This window comes from Danio rerio, chromosome 7 (genome assembly GCF_052040795.2).
Source record: "Danio rerio strain M-AB ecotype USA chromosome 7, GRCz13ab, whole genome shotgun sequence".
Taxonomy (NCBI): domain Eukaryota; kingdom Metazoa; phylum Chordata; class Actinopteri; order Cypriniformes; family Danionidae; genus Danio; species Danio rerio.
The window spans coordinates 20586516-20605243 of NC_141027.1; the positions used below are offsets into that span (position 1 = coordinate 20586516).

General features: G+C 36.2%; 2 protein-coding genes and 3 non-coding genes across 16 annotated transcripts in view; all 5 read left to right on the forward strand.

Annotated features, from left to right (window-relative positions):
• Positions 1-10514, forward strand: part of si:dkey-19b23.12 — a 69784-nt gene extending 59270 nt beyond the window's left edge. For 10 of the 11 annotated variants that reach the window (XM_087259796.1, XM_087259795.1, XM_087259800.1 and 7 more), the window contains 7 exons: positions 5738-5815; positions 5939-6401; positions 6670-6792; positions 7417-7613; positions 7855-7973; positions 9377-9513; positions 9592-10514. In XM_087259796.1, coding sequence (XP_087115922.1) covers positions 5738-5815; positions 5939-6401; positions 6670-6792; positions 7417-7613; positions 7855-7973; positions 9377-9513; positions 9592-9756 — 1282 coding nt within the window. In that variant the 3' untranslated portion in view covers positions 9757-10514. The remainder of the gene's footprint in view (positions 1-5737; positions 5816-5938; positions 6402-6669; positions 6793-7416; positions 7614-7854; positions 7974-9376; positions 9514-9591) is intronic. The other variant, NM_001386642.1, reaches the window with a different exon arrangement.
• On the forward strand, positions 1189-1282 carry trnai-uau (transfer RNA isoleucine (anticodon UAU)). The gene is made up of 2 exons: positions 1189-1226; positions 1247-1282. It is a non-coding gene; the product is annotated as a tRNA-Ile (tRNA).
• On the forward strand, positions 1750-1843 carry trnai-uau (transfer RNA isoleucine (anticodon UAU)). Its single transcript has 2 exons — positions 1750-1787; positions 1808-1843. It is a non-coding gene; the product is annotated as a tRNA-Ile (tRNA).
• Positions 2185-2278, forward strand: trnai-uau (transfer RNA isoleucine (anticodon UAU)). The gene is made up of 2 exons: positions 2185-2222; positions 2243-2278. It is a non-coding gene; the product is annotated as a tRNA-Ile (tRNA).
• A 352-nt stretch (positions 10515-10866) lies between the features above and the next one.
• LOC141375344 (transmembrane protein 272) lies at positions 10867-16281 on the forward strand. 2 transcript variants are annotated; one of them, XM_087260898.1, is made up of 6 exons: positions 10867-10932; positions 11891-11937; positions 12833-12901; positions 12997-13047; positions 13134-13340; positions 15820-16281. In XM_087260898.1, exons 3-6 carry the CDS (start codon positions 12838-12840, stop codon positions 16011-16013), a joined length of 516 nt encoding a protein of 171 aa, XP_087117024.1. In that variant the 5' UTR covers positions 10867-10932; positions 11891-11937; positions 12833-12837; the 3' UTR covers positions 16014-16281. The 2 variants fall into 2 exon arrangements, with proteins under 2 accessions (XP_087117024.1, XP_087117023.1); XM_087260897.1 differs by lacking the exon at positions 11891-11937.
• The last annotated feature ends 2447 nt before the right edge of the window (positions 16282-18728 follow it).

The following is an 18728-nucleotide window of genomic DNA, read 5'->3' on the forward strand; positions in this document are numbered from 1 at the left end:
ACTAGTGGCGCAATCAGTCAGTGCGCTCTAATTATAAGACAGTGCAATGCTTGGCAATGCTGAGGTTGTGAGTTCGAGCCACTTCTGGAGCAAGCTTTTGAGATAAAGAAGACAATTGGGGAGAAAATCACGATTGACTAGAGTTGTATGTGGAGGGCAACCAACCTGCAGATGGTACCATCTATGCAAATCTGTTACATCTGAACTAAAACATCAAGGTCTGTGAAATCTTTTAATCCAGCATGATCTGAATCAGGAATGTTTTAGGAATCACTGCATTGTTTGAAAGCTTTAAATAAACAGCTCCAGTGGTGCAATTTGTCAGCCTGCGCTACTTATAAGACAGTACAATGCTTAGCAATGCTTAGGTTGTGAGTTCGAGCCACTTCTGGAGCAAGCTTTTGAGATAAAGAAGACAATTGGGGAGAAAATCACGATTGACTAGAGTTGTATGTGGAGGGCAACCAACCTGCAGATGGTACCATCTATGCAAATCTTTTACACCTGAACTAAAATGTCAAGGTCTGTGAAAGCTTTTGTTCCAGTTTGATCTGAATCAGGAATGTTTTAGGAATCACTTCATTGTTTTAAAGCTTCAAGGAAACAGCTCCAGTGGCGCAATCAGTCAGAGCGTGGTACTTATAAGACAGTACAATGTTTAGCAATGCCGAGGTTGTGAGTTCGAACCTCATCTGGAGCAAGATTTTGAGATACAGAAGACAAGTGGGTAGAAAATCACAATTGACTAGAGTTGTATGTGGAGGGCAGCCAACCTGCAGATGGTACCATCTATGCATTTCTTTTACACCTGAACTAAAACATCTAGGTCTGTGAAAGCTTTTGTTCCAGTATGATCTGAATCAGGAATGTTTTAGGAATCACTGCATTGTTTGAAAGCCTTAAGGCAACAGCTCCAATGGCGCAATCGGTCAGTGCACGGTATTAATAAGACAGGACGATGCTTAGTAACGCTGAGCTTGTGAGTTGATGCCTCACCTGGGGCATGGTCTTTAGATAAATAAGACAAGTGGGGTGAAAGCTAGTGCTGTCCAGAGTAGATTGTGGAGGGCAGCCAACCTGCTGATTGTATCTTGGATACTAATCTTTCTATGCTAACTAAGCTGTAAATTGTATCATCACAACTGTTTTTAGGAATCATTCAATTGTTTGAAAACATTAAATGCAGCAGCTCCAGTGGCGCAATCGGTCAGCGCGCGGTACTTATAAGACAGTACAATGCTTAGCTATGCCGAGGTTGTGAGTTCGAGCCTCACCTGGAGCAAGATTTTGAGAAAAAAAAGACAAGTGGTTAGAAAATCACGATTGATGCAAATCTTTTACACCTGAACTAAAACATCAAAGTCTGTGAGAGCTTTTAATCCAGTATGATCTGAATCTGGAATGTTTCAGGAATCACTGCATTGTTTGAAGTTGTTAACGAAACAGCTCCAGTGGCGCAATTGGTCAGTGCGTGTTACTTATAAGACAGTACAATGCTTAGCAACGCCGAAATTGTGAGTTCAAATCTCATCTGGAGAAAGATTTTGAGATAAAGAAGACAAGTGGGTAAGAAATCACAATTGACTAGAGTTGCATGTGGAGGACAACCAACCTGCAGATGGTACCATCTATGCAAATCTTTTACACCTGAACTAAAACATAAAGGTCTGTGAAAGCTTTTGTTCCAGTATGATCTGAATCACGAATGTTTTAGGAATCACTGCATTGTTTGAAAGCCCTAAGGAAACAGCTCCAGTGGCGCAATCGGTCAGCGCGCGGTACTTATAAGACAGTACAATGCTTAGCAATGCTGAGGTTGTGAGTTCGAACCTCACCTGGAGCAAGATTTTGGGATTTAGAAGACAAGTGGGTAGGAAATCACGATTAACTAGAGTTGTATGTGGAGGGCAACCAACCTGCGGAAAGTACCATCAATACGTATCTTTTACACCTGAACTAAAACATTTAGGTCTGTGAAAGCTTTTATTTCTGTAAGATCTGAATCAGCAATGTTTTAGGAATCACTGCATTGTTTGTAAACATTAACATGCAGATGGTACCATCTATGCAAATCTGTTACACCTGAACTAAAACGTCAAGGTCTGTGAGAGCTTTTAATCCAGTATGATCTGAATCAGGAATGTTTCAGGAATCACTAAATTGTTTGAAAGGACTACAGCAACAGCTCCAGTGGCGCAATCGGTCAGCGTGCGGTACTTATAAGACAGTACAATGCTTAGCAATGCCGAGGTTGTGAGTTCGAGCCTCACCTGGAGCAGTGTTTTAGGATAAAGAAGACAAGGGGGTTGAAAATTACCATTGATGGGAGTGGGCAGTGGAGGACAACCAACCTGCAGGTTGTATCGTCTATGCTAATCCTTAACACTTGAACTAAAACATCAAGGTCTGTGAAAGCTTTTAATCCTCTATGATCTGAATCACGAATGTTTTAGGAATCACTGCATTGTTTGAAGGGTTTAAGGCAACAACTCCAGTGGCGCAATCGGTCAGTGTGCGGTACTTACAAGTAGGCCCACACGGAAACTGCGCGCGCAGATTTCTGCAGATTTTTAGCGCATCATTAATTCTGTTTATTTACTTTAGTAAATGTGTAAATCTAAATTTATCCGTTTTTTATTCAGTAATTTAACACTTTTTATTTCATATATTTAGATTTTAGTTATGATAATCTGCTGGATACTCCCAAAATAATTACGCAGAAACCTGCAGATTTTTACCAAAATTCTCTGCAGAAATAGCAAAAAACGCCCGCAGATTCCGTCTGGCCCTGCTTTTAAGACAGCACAAAGCTTAGCAATGCAGAGGTTGTGAGTTCAAACCTCCCCTGGAGCATGGTATTTAGATAAAGAAGACAAGTGGGGTAAAAGCTAGTGCTGTCCGGAGTAGATTTTGGAGGGCAACCAACCTGCTGATTGCATCTTTTATGCTAGTCTTTTACACTAGATCTAAAATAACAATGTCTCTGAAAGCTATTATGTCAGTTATCTGTGCTTATATAACAGTACAATGCTTAGCAATGCCGAGGTTGTGAGTTCGAGCCTCACCTGGAGCATAGTTTTTAAATAAAGAAGAAAAGTGGGGTGAAAGCTAGTGCTGTCCAGAGTAGATTATGAAGGACAACCAACCTGCTGATTTTATCTTCGATACTAATCTTTCTATGCTAACCAAGCTGTAGATTGTATCATCAATACGGCTTTTAGGAATCACTGCATTGCTTGAAGAAAATCACGATTGACTAGAGTTGTATGTGGAGGGCAACCAACCTGCAGATGGTACCATCTATGCTAACCTCTTAACCTGAACTAAAACATCAAGGTCTGTGAAAGCTTTTAATAAAGTATGATCTAAATCAGGAATATTTTAGGAATCACTGCATTATTTGAAAGCACTGAAACAACAGCTCCAGTGGTGCAATTGGTCAGCACATGGTACTAACAAGACAGGACAAAGCTTAGCAATGCTGAGGTTGTGAGTTTGAGCCTCATCTGAAGCATGATTTTGAGATAAAGAAGACAAGTGGGGTGAAAGTCAGTGTTGACCAGTGGTGCGTTTCCTAAACAATGACGTAACTCGTGGCTGAACTGTCATAGTATGATGCATCGTTTGGGAAAAGAACTTTGTAGTGTTTCCTAAAACCTGTAGTTTCTCTGTCGCAGATCCATTGCTTGAACCATGTTAATTACAGTATAATGTAAAACGGCCATAGTGATGATCTAAACTGGGTGGAGCAACAACTTCTTTAGACATGCTGCTGATAATGTAACAATAAAAGTGATTTGATTAAAAGAATGAGGCATAGGGGGATAAGTGGGAATAGAACACAGCCAGGAACTATGTTTCTAACTACAGCTCCAGAGCTGTAGTTGCGAGTGGACAAGTTTGCGACACAGTTTGCGATTGTTTGTTGGATTAATGGATTTGGGAAATGGCAAATCAACAAACTACATTTGTAACGATGGAACTTGCGACTTTAGTTGGCTAACGATGGTTTTGGGAAACGCACCCCAGAGTAGATTGTGGAAGGCAACCAACCTGCTGATTGTACCTTAAACCACACTGAACTAAGCTAAACTGAACTGAATTTAAACACTAAAAACTGAACTACTCTGTTCCAATTACTATGACCATTTATGTGAAGCTGCTTTGACTCAATCTACATTGTTAAAGTGCTATACAAAAAGGTGAATTGGATTAATTTAATACACCTGAACTAAAACAACAACGTCTCACAAAGACTTTGAGCTAATTTTATCTGAATCAAGAACGTGGTTAGGATTCACTGCATTATTTGAAGACAATTTATACCTCAGTTCCAGTGGCACAATTGGTCATCGAGTGGAACTTACAGTATATGACAATACAATGCATAGCAATGCCTAGGTTGTTTATTTGAGTCTCACCTGAAGCGTAGTTTTAAGATAAAGAAGACAAATGGGGTGAAAGATAAAGTCAGGATTGTTCAGAGTTGGTTGTAGAGGGCCACCAACCTGCAGATTTCACCATTTATGCTAATGTTTTACACCTGAACTAAAACATGAAAAGTTTTTAAGCCAATGTTATCTGAATCAAGAATGTTTTTATTTGAATAAACTATATGTATCAGCTCACCTAGATCATTGTTTTATTACTAAGAAGACAAGTAGGGTAATTGATTAGTCAGGATTGTTCAGAGTTGTTTGTGGAGGGAAACCAACTGCAAATTGTAAAACATATGCTAATTTAATACAACTGAACTAAAACATAAACCTTTTTCAAAGCTTGTTGGCAAATGTTACTTGAATCAAGAATTTGGTTAGGAATCACTGCGTTATTTGACTTTACTTTGTTCATCAGTTCCAGTGGTGTAATTGGTCAGTGCTCTGTATTTACACATTTTTGTTTGAATAATGAGACACGAAAATATGAAGTTTAGCAATTACCATAGCCCAGTGGCACAATTGGTCAGCATGTGATGGATATAAGAAAGTACAATGCTTATCAATGTTGTGTTTGTGAGTTTGAGCATCACCAATTAAGTAAACAAGTAGAAAAAAGAGAATGTCCTGGGTGTCCTGAGTTGTTGCTAGAAGGGGTGTCCATGTCGCCTCTAGCACATTGCTGCCCTGGGCGATTGCCAATGCCTAAATCCGCCACTAGTAGTTATGAATCACTGCATTATTTGGATAAAAATTGTACATCAGCTCCAGTGGCACAATCGCTCAGCGTACGGTACTTATAAGACAGTACAATGCTTAGCAAGGCTGAGGTTGTGAGTTTTAACCCTGGGAGCTTGTTTTAAAGATTAAGAAAACACGTGGAAAAATTAGTAAATGAAAGATAAAGTCAGGGGTGTCCAGAATTGTTAATGAAAGTTACTATCCTGCTGACCATTCATTTTAATTAATCTGAATTTATAATTGAACAATAATTATGTTCAGTTAAACACACCTGAATCAAATATCCAAGGTTAGTAAAAACTTTTAGTCAAATGTGATCACGAATGTGGTTAGCATTCTCTGCATTAGTTGGATAAACACTGTGCGTCAGCTCCAGTGATGCAGTCTCAGGACTGCTAGGCAATCTACTGTCTTATAAGTACTGCAATGTTGGAGTTGTGAGTTTAAGCACCGTCTGGAGCATAAGATCGCAATAATTTCATGAACCTAGAGTATAAGAACTAACATTGCAGTCTAACAAAGTGAGTTCAAAATTGTGTTCATGTGGGTTTCCTTTGCAGATCGCCTGAGTGGCAGCAATTTAACCGTAAAGAAAAAGAGAAGATGGGCCTCATTGTCCGGGACGTTGGAGAGTTTTGGTACTGTAAATGACACTATAATAGGGATATATGTTTAGGGAAAAACTGTAGTGGATATAAATTTCACAATTCTGTTTAAAACACATTTTAATCTAATATTTTGATTGTATTTTTTTTTCTTAGGATGGAGTTTGAGGACTTCTGTCGTTACTTTACAGACATGGTGGTTTGCAGATTGGCAGAAAAATCCCTCCTCTGGCCACAAAGCCATTGGAGAGAAGTATGCTGCCATGGAGCCTGGACCTTTACTTCTGGGATCCCAACTTTTCCCTCATCTTCTTATTGCCTGAACATCAAGAACCAGAGGCCTCCATCTGGGCTTCAATGGTCAAAACAAAGGCCAGCTCAAAGACGAGACAAAAAAGAGCAAAGACTCAGTGAAAGACAGAGAGAGGGACGAATCCAGGGAGAAAAACTGACTAAAATAGATAATGCAGAAATAAAACCAAAGCAAATTAAGGATAGAAAAGAGTGTGTAAAAGAACTGGAAGGAGGCATGGAGATGAGATGGGACATGCAAATTGACAGAAGAACTCGATGTGGAGGATGTATCAATCATAGAGACACATTTCTACACAACCCCCAGGTGAATAATTGACAGTGGCTTGAACTAAAAGTGACACCATAATACTATGTATTATTATTGTTCGGATTATGAAAAGGTAAGTGGAAATCCTCCAAAATTTGCGTTGTGTCAGTTATTACAGAGCTTATACAGGCTGTAATGAATATTGTGCTGTTATAGAAAAAAAAACTGTAAAGGTATAGCATTACAACGTATTATGCAATTTTGTATATATTTCTCTCTCTTATATTTACACAGAGTTTGTTATCTCTCTCTACATCCTTTTTAGTTCCTTTTTGAGCTGTTTGGAGGTGGAGAAGAGGTTTTGATTTGTCTTCAACAGGAAGACAGGAGGATGAAACGGAGGGAGGGAAGCGGAGAGAACCTACCAATTGGCTTTGAAGTGTTAAGGGTGAGTTAGTAAACTGAGATGGGCCCATCCCTATCCACAAATGCATTAAAAAATATAACACTACTGAGTTAGCGCTCAAAAGGGATGAAAAGTGCATTAAACCAAAAATAATTTTTATGTTGTTTTTGTGTTATTTAGTCCCAAATTAAGCATGCACAAACAATCATGGGAGCAAAAAGTACCCTTGTACCATTTGAAATACTTAATTCCAAATGGGATCATCCAAGAGGACACCATATTAAAGAGTAATTTCCTCAAAAGTGCTCAACTTGCCAATTCAATGAACTCTATGTAAAAAAAAAAGTACATATAAAGAGCTGATGAGTTGCAGATGCCAGAGAAATATTAACACACACATTTTGTGATTTGCATTTTTTTTTAAAGGTTTTTGTTTTTCTTGGACTTGTTTTGCCTTAGTGTTTTCCTTAGTCCATTCACTCTTAATTTTTGATTTTGGCTTTTCCTTATTTAATTTTTACTAAATAAGGCCAATTGTTTACTATGCACCTTATATTTGAGGTATATATAATCAATTGTATCTAACTTTTGTATCTTTCATAGTAAGTCATTGTGAATCTCTAGACTGCCCGCTACAATGTTTCTTCTTACTTTGCTTCCCTTCAGGTGGAGGTGAACCGTGTGTGTCGAGTACAGTGTTTATGTGAACAGACTGCTAGTTCTGTATATATGGATTCACGCAGTGTCACACTACGAGTGACTCTTGGTCCTGGTCGTTATGTTATCCTCCCTACCACTTTCCAGCCTGGTGCTACTGGGCGGTTCCTTCTGCGTTTTTTCTCACACTCACATGTGCGCCTCAGGTAGAGACAAGAGAATTGGCCCTTTGCTAGCTCTGCTCTTTTGCATACAAACAAGCAAACATTTGATAAGTAAACATAATATCAAACGATTACATGTTTTTTTAATATATCAGTCAGTTTATTTTATTTATTTTCTTTTTTGTTTCCATTTACATATTTAAGGTAGCTTATTGGGATGGCCTGGTGTTTTTGTCTTTCTTACTAATCTCTCCTGTTCTTTTTTTTGGTCTAATGTCTTCAGGGAATTGAAGGAAGAGCTTCCTGCTCCTTCAATGTGGCGGTGTTGTATACCTGACTCTAGTGCCGTAACTACTGTCCATCTACTCAAAGCTTCTGGCCTTAGCCATCCCAAAAAAACAGGTCAAACCTCAACAGTTTCTAAACTTTTTTTAAGGCAATAGATTTAATAGGCTATAAATAAAAAAATGTGTTAGTAGGTCTAGCAGTCTTAGTTAAAAGTAATGCAATAGGGTATATGCACAACTAGTGTTTCTTCCCATACTTATAAAATTCCAAGGAACGGTTAATGTGACTTTTTTCAATTTCATACGGTTCCTTTTACAGCATCGATGTTGTAATGTAATTGAAATATAATCAGTTAAATAGACTTCAGCGTTCAGAGATGAAAAGCTTTTTACACGCATGCGCCCATCATGATTAACATGCTAGCTCAGAAATTCCATTGAACATACTGGGGTAAAATTAATGTTCATATTTTAAAGACACGGTGCAGAAAAATGTGATTAAATGCAGTGCTTCTTGTACATTTTAAGAACTGCTTTATATTGTATATCTATCAGGCAGTGAAGATCATTGATTTTTAAAGACAACAAAAATTAAAAGTTCTTTTGCATACTTCTGCATATACCCTATTAAAAGAGAGCAAGAGGCCATTAAAATAGAAAGCATCCCTATTGTGCAGTTTTAAATGTCCCTAATTTTGTTTTGAAGGAGTTGCCTAATTTGTTTATATCTATTCAAGGTAAATAAACATTTTTATATATATTATTACATAATTTTATATTGCATCATTACCTCTTTTCCCAGTGTCTAAAACTATTCATTCAAGGATCCAGTTTCCTTTTTTGACTGCCTCTTACTGGTCAGATGGCCCAGTCTGTTGAGATTGGTCTACCCCTTTCAGCATATCACACAAACCAAAACACCCATTGCCATATTTGACACTGAGTCGCAAGAACTTGTAATACCACAACAGTAAGAATGTTATCAGTTTTATAGCATCAGTTAAAGTATGATTGCCCTCATGCTGACTGTGATTAAACGGTACAAATGTACAATGAAGTGATGTTCATTATTCAAAAAAGCAGATATCTATCCAGCTGTTTAAACTATGCACAATCAGTCAAGTCATTACAAAACACAGATTTTTTTGACCATTGTGCTGAGATCAGGGAATGTCTGGCTATAAAACATCAACACAAAAAAATAAGTAAATTGGCAAGGTGTTATGTTTAATAATTATTAATAATAACTTATTAATTTATTAAATTTATAAGCATGCTAGATAGTTTCAAAATATGCATATTTGTAAGATTGACACACAGTGGTTGAACTTAGTATCGCACCCTAAAATCAGCAGTTTTCACCCGGCCCCTCCTCCTATGAGTTCGTGCTAACCCAGGTTGTCAGATTAATTGGGCATAAAATTGATCCTGCATTTACAATGTTGTTAGCAAATCAATTATTTTATTGCTAGTATGCAAGTTGCACTTTTTCAAATTAGATTTGTCTATATATTTCAGCTCCTGATGTATATGCAATCATTCGGTGTGAGGAAGACTCTGTTAGGACTAGAGTGTTCAAGAAAGATGAAAGCCCTGAATTCAACACTAAAGCGATTTTTTACAGCAGGAAGCTGAAGTCAAAAATCTCCATTGAGGTCAGAAGCTAAACCACACTGTATTTTGATCATGTTTTATCATTGGCATATAGTAATGTGGATGTTTTTTATGCAAAGCTGTGGAGAAGAGGATTGCTGCTGGACACATTCCTGGGAGGAGCACGTCTTCAGACGGGAGGAAGCGAACGAGGACAAAACAGAGTGATTGACTTGCAGGGTGGCCAATCACGTGGCTCTGTTTTTGTAGAGATCTCCTCCAGTCACTGCCTCACAGACCTGTGACTGACAGGTAATGACCGATGGCATCTCTTCTTCAATAGACGCAACAAGTCAAGCAACTGTGACAACAGTAATGGCTCATTGTCCTAAAGACATCATATCTACAAGACAGAAAAATGTGAAGAATGTGAATGATGTTATTAGTGATCAAGTTTTGTTCCAGTCTGGGACAAATATGAGTTTACAGACATATCCTAAAGCACAACATTATGTTATTTCTATTTTTGAATGTGGATAAAAACCATTGAAAGTAACAGTACTACAAATATCAATATTCAATCAGTACGTTGTGCTTAATTTTTTACTGGTTCTACCAACTCTGATTTACTTTAATTTGACAAGGTGCTAAAGGAGACTTTGAGGGCTCTGTTAACATCTTAATGCGTGTCTTGTTTGAGTTTTGTTTGTTTTTTTAGTCCATGTTTATTTAATATTTTAAATATATATTTCAAAGCAGCTTTACAGCTTGTTTAATCTTTAAATGAATCTGTGAAACAGCCAAAGTTTTTTTTTGTACTGATTAAAACAGCATTAAAAGTTAAAATGTTTCCGTCAATATTTGTGTGTGAGGGGTGTGTGTGACTCTTGAATACATGAGCTAAATATGTGTGAAAAACCTAGAAATGACTTACTTTAGTAATTGAATATAAAGAAATATTAATGTCTTATATTATACATTGCTTTCCAAGCAATTTGTAAAAGCATTTTTAGATTTTGTTTATTTTTTGAAAATTTTTAATTAAAAATATTTTATGCCTTCTTATTCCTTTATCTTCTTAGTCAAACAGATAGTGTAAAACTGTTTGAATGCTTTTTTAGTCTAGATTTAAATAACTTAAAAAAAACATCTACCAAGGCTTTTTAAGAATGCAAACTAAACAATCCCTATTGGAAAATGACGTGTCTCTGCCAAACTTAAACAAAGTGTTTGTTTTACTTGACTCTAAGGACCAAGTGATTAATGAGGTCCATACAATGAATCCACTTAATCTATGCTGTACGATTTTGTGTGCACAAAGATAGAACAGGTTTTTCTTGAAATGGTAGAAATGTAAAAAAAAAGAAAAAAAAGGCGTTACAGCCTGTTAAAACAGAGTGCGCAAAACCCTTGAAGAATCATTACAGGCTGTTTCTGATCAGAGTGTGTCTAGCAAAGACTTTCCAGAACCAGAATTACAGGTAAGCATTTTTGTGCTTTAGTTTAAGAATTATTGATAGTTTATAATTATACACAAACACACACACAAACACACACACACACACACACACGCACACACACACACACACACACACATATATATGTGTGTGTGTGTGTGTGTGTGTGTGTGTGTGTGTGTGTGTGTGTGTGTGTGTGTGTGTGTGTGTGTGTGTGTGTGTGTTTGTGTGTGTGTGTGTGTGTGTGCGTGTGTGTGTGTGTGTGTGTGTGTGTGCGCAAGACTGTTATCACAACAAGAACTAGTCCCCAAATGCACATGAATTAATGACTACACCTGTGAAGTCTGTCTAATCTGTGTATTTGTTTAGTCTATTTGGGGTTATTCTTAAACATCTATTAGATTTTCACTGACAGCCCAAATTAAGCCTTGTTTTAGCCAAGCCATCTATGTTTAGATGTCTCTTTGTAACTTGAGGATGCTGGGCAATGGAAATGAAGATGCAGTTCTATATTAATAATAGTTGTCAGGCAGGAAATGGTCAATCACAGGTGCAAACAGGTAATCCAGAAGCATAGTCGGGAAAAAGCCAGATGGTCGATGTAGGCAGCAGACATTGTAAACTATAGAACAAGGCAAGGATAATACACGGAATGACTAGACCAGAAACTGCTTTGTGAAGTACAGGGTTAATTTAAGCAATGTCTGTGAGTGTGTGCTGTTTATATAGTCTGTGTATTCAGTTCTTGAGCAGCTGCCATCTGAGAACTGGAGCAGGTGTGAGTGTGTGATGCATAACAGGATTTGTTCGCCAATTTGTGGTTATTAAGCGATCTGTGTGGACTAGATCGTTGGTGATTGTGACACTCTTAGACATCTTTTAAACACACAGAAAACTTTTGTTTTTATTTACAGATTCATACGTAATAATTTTAATAAATTCATTTTTAATACTGTTAAATACTGTAGTATATTTCACACAGGCGTCGCGGAGGCGCAGTGGGTAGCACAATCGCATCACAGCAAGAAGGTAATTGGTTCAAGCCTCAGCTGGGTCAGTTGGCATTTCTGTGTGGAGTTTGTTTGCTCTCCCTGTGTTTGCATGGGTTTCCTCAGGGTGCTCTAGTTTCCCCCACAGTTCAAAGACGTGCTATAGGTGAATTGAGCGAGCTATATTGTTCGTAGTGTTAGTGTATGTTTGTGAATGAATGAGTGTGTATGAATGTTTTCCAGTGATGGGTTGCAGCTGGAAGGGCATCCGCTGCATAAACATATGCTGGATAAGTTGGAGATTCATTCCATTGTGGTGACCCCAGATTAATAAAGGGACAAAGCCAAATGAATGAATGAATGAATATTTTACACCTCAATATTGTTGCTGCTAATGTCATGGGTATAATTGATCAACTACTCATGCATGAGTGTATCTGATGACAGATCAAAATAAATGCGCTCCACAAACTGTTGTAATCATAGCATCTCAGTGACAGTAGTCATTGGTGTAATCCCAAGGACACTGACGTTTGCTTCACGGACAGAGAATAATCAGATCGCTTATTTCTTACATATTAATACTTAAATTCCATAAAGCTGCTAACACCTATCAAAAGATTGTGAATAGTTAAACATCGCAATCACCGCTGCACACGCATATTGTTAGCTGATAATACACATCTTATGCTCAAGCCAAAAGCGAAAGTACAACATGTTTAAACTTCAATTTTTAACAACTTAAATTCGGTCAAATGTTGAGCTGCACAGAGAAATTTTTTTTTAACTTGTCTATTGTCTTGGCTACTTAAAACAAAATACTTTTCTTTATGGTGATCTTCATACTTTAGCTCCTCCGCACTCTGCATTCCAGGACTCTGACATTTAGCAAGTGCATACAAGTTCTGCATTTCCCTGTTTTTTTCTTTGCACAGGCACCATGGATCCAAAGCAAATGTTCAATTACGTGAAATCTCCTCCAATAACTAGTATAGCATGTCTCGGTATGAAAATTTTACACACTACACAATCATAATCTTTGTTCTAGATAAATGGCATGTACTGACTGAAGTAACTTTTTGACTTGTTTGTATTTCAGTGATCACAAAACTCCTATTCCTGGCTCTTCCCATTGCCCAAATTGCCATAGGTGTGTTGCAGTAAATGTAAGAACTGTGGTTATTCCTTCGTTATTATCATCTATTTAAGTTGCCGTTATGTTATTTATCATCACAGGCGCAGTGTATCTCCAAGAATGTCCCCAGCAGAGTTATATCCCAGTGTATGTGCTGGTCACTGGAGTGTTCAGTGTGTTTCTGGCCTTGTTGACATGTCTGCCCTGTTCTAAAGAGCCAGAGGAGGGAGGCAACAGAGCTTTCGGCATGGCCTGCAATGTGTGGAATGCTCTGGTTTCTACTTTCCTGGTTTGCTGGGTGATCACTGGTAAGATTCACTGGTGGGAGGAATAGGTCATTTAATGTGTTCATAGGTCTCTGTCAGCTTCTGTGCATTGTCTGGTTAATCCACTACAAAGTTACTACCCAAACAAACAGCAGATGTTCTGTTTGGAATTTTGTTTAATTGAATGGTAGAGGAACAGCATTCTTCTGTGTGTGGGCTGCCCGAAATTTGAGTGTGAATATGAACTTTTGTTCAGTATGTTAGCTTGACAATAGCCTCTTTCACACATACAGACTTTTCAGAAAAAAATACCGGTAAATTGTTGTAAAGAGATCACGCACAAACAGACCCTTTTCAAAGACTATAGATATACAAAAGCAGTTCACTCGCATTATTATGAATGAGGAAAAGTGCAATGATCAGTATGACTGCCACAGCAAGGGAAGTCCTGTTTTCAGGTTGAAATCACCAATCATTAATCTTTATATAGTCATGTTGGTCTGTGAGGGAGAGATCTGTATAGATTCACTTGTTCATTTTGACCAGCCGTCAATTGGAGAATATTGTGCGCTAACGTTGATTTTAAACAGACATCACATATTGTGTCCTTCGTGTCTTCCCCTTCGCTATGGGTTCTGTCTCAGTTTTTCCAGTTTACCACATCTTCTAGTTACAATTGAAAAGCCTTAAAGGAGATTGGTGTCGAGTCAATCTTTGTGCAAGGCAACAGAGCTTTCGACATGGGCTGCAATGTGTGGAATGCTCTGGTTTCTACCTTCCTGTTCTGCTGGGTGATCACTGGTAAGAATCACTGGTGGAAGGAATAGGTCATTTAATGTGTTCATAGGTCTCTGTCAGCTTCTGTGCATTGTCTGGTTAATCCACTACAAAGTTACTCGCTAAACAAACAGCAGATGTACAAACAGGAGCAAGCTGGAAATAACATGATTTAACATGTAATTAGGGTTTAAGCAATAACAACAATAGCACAGGCCCCTTCACTTTTCAAATTAAAGAGCCTGTTAATCTCTTTATGGCAATTTATCATAATCTTTATGTGTGAGAGGACTAAACTAAACAAAAAATTATTTTATTGTGAATGCTGTACATGTGAATTGTGTCTTGTGTTTCAAATGTTGTAATATGTTAAAATGCTTTTAAATGCTTTTGTCATGTGTTGTTATAATGTCATCTCAGATTTTAAAGAGATATTTCAACCAAAAAATAGAAATCATCTGCCACTTGTTCTAAACCTATTTGAGTTTCATCTGTTGAACAAGAAACAAATATTTAAAGAATGCTGAAAACCTATCACATGTACTGTAAATGTCATGGTATTTGTTTTTCCTAATGGATGTCAATGCTAACGATTTTCAGCATTCTTTAAAATATCTTTTGTGTCCATCAGTATAGATAAACATATTTATTCATGTTTGGATCCACTTGAGGGTGTGCAAATGGTAAGAAATGTTTAATTTGTTTGGGAGAACGATCCCTTTAAGAATGAATATGCAAAGAAAACTAATCAGGCGTGAGAAATCAAACAATGAGTAACTTTAACAAACAAAGAAAAAATAGCAGACAAAGTAGAAATCAACGAAGAAAAAGTAGAAATCATGACAACAGGAAACTAACACAGGACGCTAAAATGAACAAGCTACAGTATAAACTAGACGTGACACATATGGAGAACAAAAACAATAAATAAAGAAATGTGCAAATATATAAATAAATAAGTAAATAAATGCATGAATTCCTGCATAAATAAAACAATAAATAAATAAGCTAATAAATAAATAAATGTAAATAAAAATCTGTAGATTTCATCATAAATAAATAGATAACTAATTAATAGCATAAGCAGGTAAATAATAAAAAAAATTACACTATTGTTGGGGGAAGAAGAAAATGCTAAAACTTTATCCTCCTCCCTTTCAAACGTCAAACATTCATTCTTGAACGTAGTTGTGTATTTACTTTTCCTCAGCTCAACATGCTAATGAGAGGGTGTCTGTCAATCATCCGAAGGCAGTCTTTATGCTGTCATTGGTTGTTCATTAGAAAAACTTAGCATTCTATTTTTTTTATATGATTGATAGACACCCTTTCATTAGCATGATGACCTGAGGATAAATAAATACACAACTACGTTCAAGAAATCAATAAACGTTTAAATGGGGGGAAACAACTTTAAGTTTAGCATTTTCTTATTCCCTCAACATTCGTGTAATTTATTTAAGTATTTAACTGCCCGCATAAGTATTTATATATTTATTTATGCCGAAATTTGTGGATTTTATATACATTTATTAATTTATTTTTATATTTATTTATTTATTGTTTTTGTATGTTACCTCCTCCATAGTCACATGCTAAATAATTAAATGTAAATAAATGTTTTTAAAGTTGTTATTATAAAAATAAATCATGAATATATTTATACAAATTGTTCAATAATAGATAAACTCATCATGACAAGTTCAACTGAAGTTTAACATAATTTTTAATTTTTTTTTAACAGGCAGTGTGTGGATTTACTCTATTTACCCTCCTAATTACAACACAACTGTGGCTGGAGTTCCCTACTGCGATAAGACCCTCTACTTGTTTGCATTCTGGACCACCACCCTGGGCTACATTCTGATAGGTTTAGCACTGTTAATCGGCTGCTGCTTTTGTGTATGCACTTGCATTTGTGGCTTAGCCAAAGCTTAATTAAATGTGTGGGCCATTGTAATGGATATAAATTGCAGAGCTCTTGTTGGTTGGTAAACTAAACTGAACTTGAATATGTTTACAACTATTATTTAACAGTTAAAAGTCATTTGGAAGTACTTGGTATCATTTTGAGGATTGAAATGTAAGACAACTGACGTTATTATATATATTTTTTGTTTACAATGAATGTCAATTTTGTTTTACTATTTAAGATTGTTGAAAGATGAATGGAAACTGAATAAATGACATTTTCATGACTCACCAATTTTAAAACAAATTTAAAACCAAACATTCTTCAAGCTTTTGATAATAATTTTTATCACAAAATTGAGGATATTTATATTGTAATAATTCAAAGTAAATAACAGAAATGTGGCTAAGAAAACATCCATTAATGAAAATTAACTGGTTTGCCTTATAATAGCTACAAACATATACTGTTTTGTTACACTAACCAGATTTAACCCTTTATTTGTAATTAAACTGTGGTTTTAGAAAATGTAATCAATACAACCAAAAGCAAACATCTGTGTATTGCACATTCACGAAGTTTTATAAACTAATTTTGATCTATTAGGTTTGTATTTAGAAAGCATATCTGTAATGTATTGAGGTCCTAGGCTGTTTAGTGATTTATAGACAAGTAATAACACTTTAAATTAAATATAAACCAATCAGATTAATCCAATCCTACAATAAATAGCCCATTTCACCTTACTTCCCTTGTCTTCGTTTAAGAAGAATGCCCCGTGCACCCCATCTCCCCCTTTTCCAGGGGGAGCTCTCGAGGCCTGCCTGATATCGGACCCTCCTTTTATGCTTAATGACCAGGCGGGAGCCTTGGGCTAAATTATTTTCAAGCTAAGGGTTCTCTCTAAGACAGTGTGCCAAACCTGCAATTAGTATAAATCAATATTCAAGTGTGAACTCTTGAACCTATTTTTAAATAAGCAGACATTAACAAATCATAAACACTGTATGTACTGTACTGTAAATTGCATTAAGCCTCCAAAACTTATTCTGCAATTTTTAAAGAATCAATTATAGAATGAATTTGCAAAGGGAGTGCCATGAAGAGAAGAAACTGTAAAATATATAAGTAACTTTGACCTCTGCTGTTCAGACACTGGCATGACGGCATCTATTGCACTAAACAGGGAGGAATGAACAAAGAGAGCTCATTTTAATCACAAATCAAGAAACGAATAAAAACTCAACTATTTAGTCTCCACTTTCCTTCCTAATCTGCAATTGCCTCTCTGGCTATACCACTAACTGTACTTTCGCTCAAAAAATAAAAAATAAAAAAAAAACTTACATTAACCTATACAATGCTTTGCTTCTTAGATTTTACACACCTAAAACTTGCCTATAGCACTTATTCATTGTTACTCTTATAGTTGTGCAAATTGCTTCCTTGTCCTCATTTGTAAGTCGCTTTGGATAAAAGTGTCTGCTAAATGACTAAATGTAAATGTAAATTATTAGCAAATTTCTTTTAGGAAGACATACTGTAGACATGCCTTTATTTAGAAATGTGAGCCAAATTTTCATATAAATGCATATCAACTGAAAAGTTGGAAAACATTCATTCAATGCTTTCACTGAAAAAAAAAAAGATTTCTGCTAAGTAGTTTTTAACAATTTATATGGGTTGAATTTAAACAAACAAATTAAATTTTGATTAAATTCAGCCCAAATAAATTGTTTACAACCAAAAAATTGTTTACAAACCAATATTTGAATCCTTTTATTTTCAATGTTGGATGTTCATAGACATTTAAACGTAGACATTTGAAAGAATAGTTTACAAAGGTTTGTAAAAATGTACACACCCTCTATGAGCTTCCTTTTTTGTTGAACACAATAGAGTTTTTTTTAAAAACATGTTAGAAGCCTATAACTACTGATGTATAGTTACAAAATGAAGGATTCCAACATTTTTTAAATATCTTCTCTTGTGTTCAACAAAACAGGTTTGTGACAGACGAAGGTCTAATAAACACAAACTATTCCATAGTGCCTTTAAAGCTAGTGATGTGACACCATTTATGCTTAGTTTAACGTTTTTTCTATTTAATGTTTACTTCATAAATTCATAACTTTTTTTAAATTAGCACAAAACAAAAAAACAAACAGTTGCACAAAAAAAATTATATATATATATATATATATATATATATATATATATATATATATATATATATATATATATATATATATATACATACAACAGTTCTATCTGGTTCTCGAATCTGATTGGCTGAAAGCCATGCGATATTCTGCAATATCAGAACTCCTACAGCCTCTTTACCCTTTGTGTATTACTCCGCACACATACAGCCAGCAAAAGTCAGAAACTACAGATCTAAAGTTTAAAAGATGCTTTTAACTGTTTTAACAGCTGTTTTACTCAGCTTATGATTTGAATCCAATGCGGAAGAAAGTAGTTCCTCATACAAAAGGGTTTTTGAGACTCTCCATGTGTGATTTTGTTTTTATATACACAATTATGCCGTCAAACTGTTGTATAAACGCAATATCACACTCGTAGCAGTGCAATATGGCTGTATATTGGCACTGATGGGGGCACTAAGACACTCCCCTGCGGCCTCGTGCCAACGCACGCCACCCGCCACTGACGATATACAGCCACATCGCACTGCTACGAGTGTGATATTGCTCATATATATATATATATATATATATATA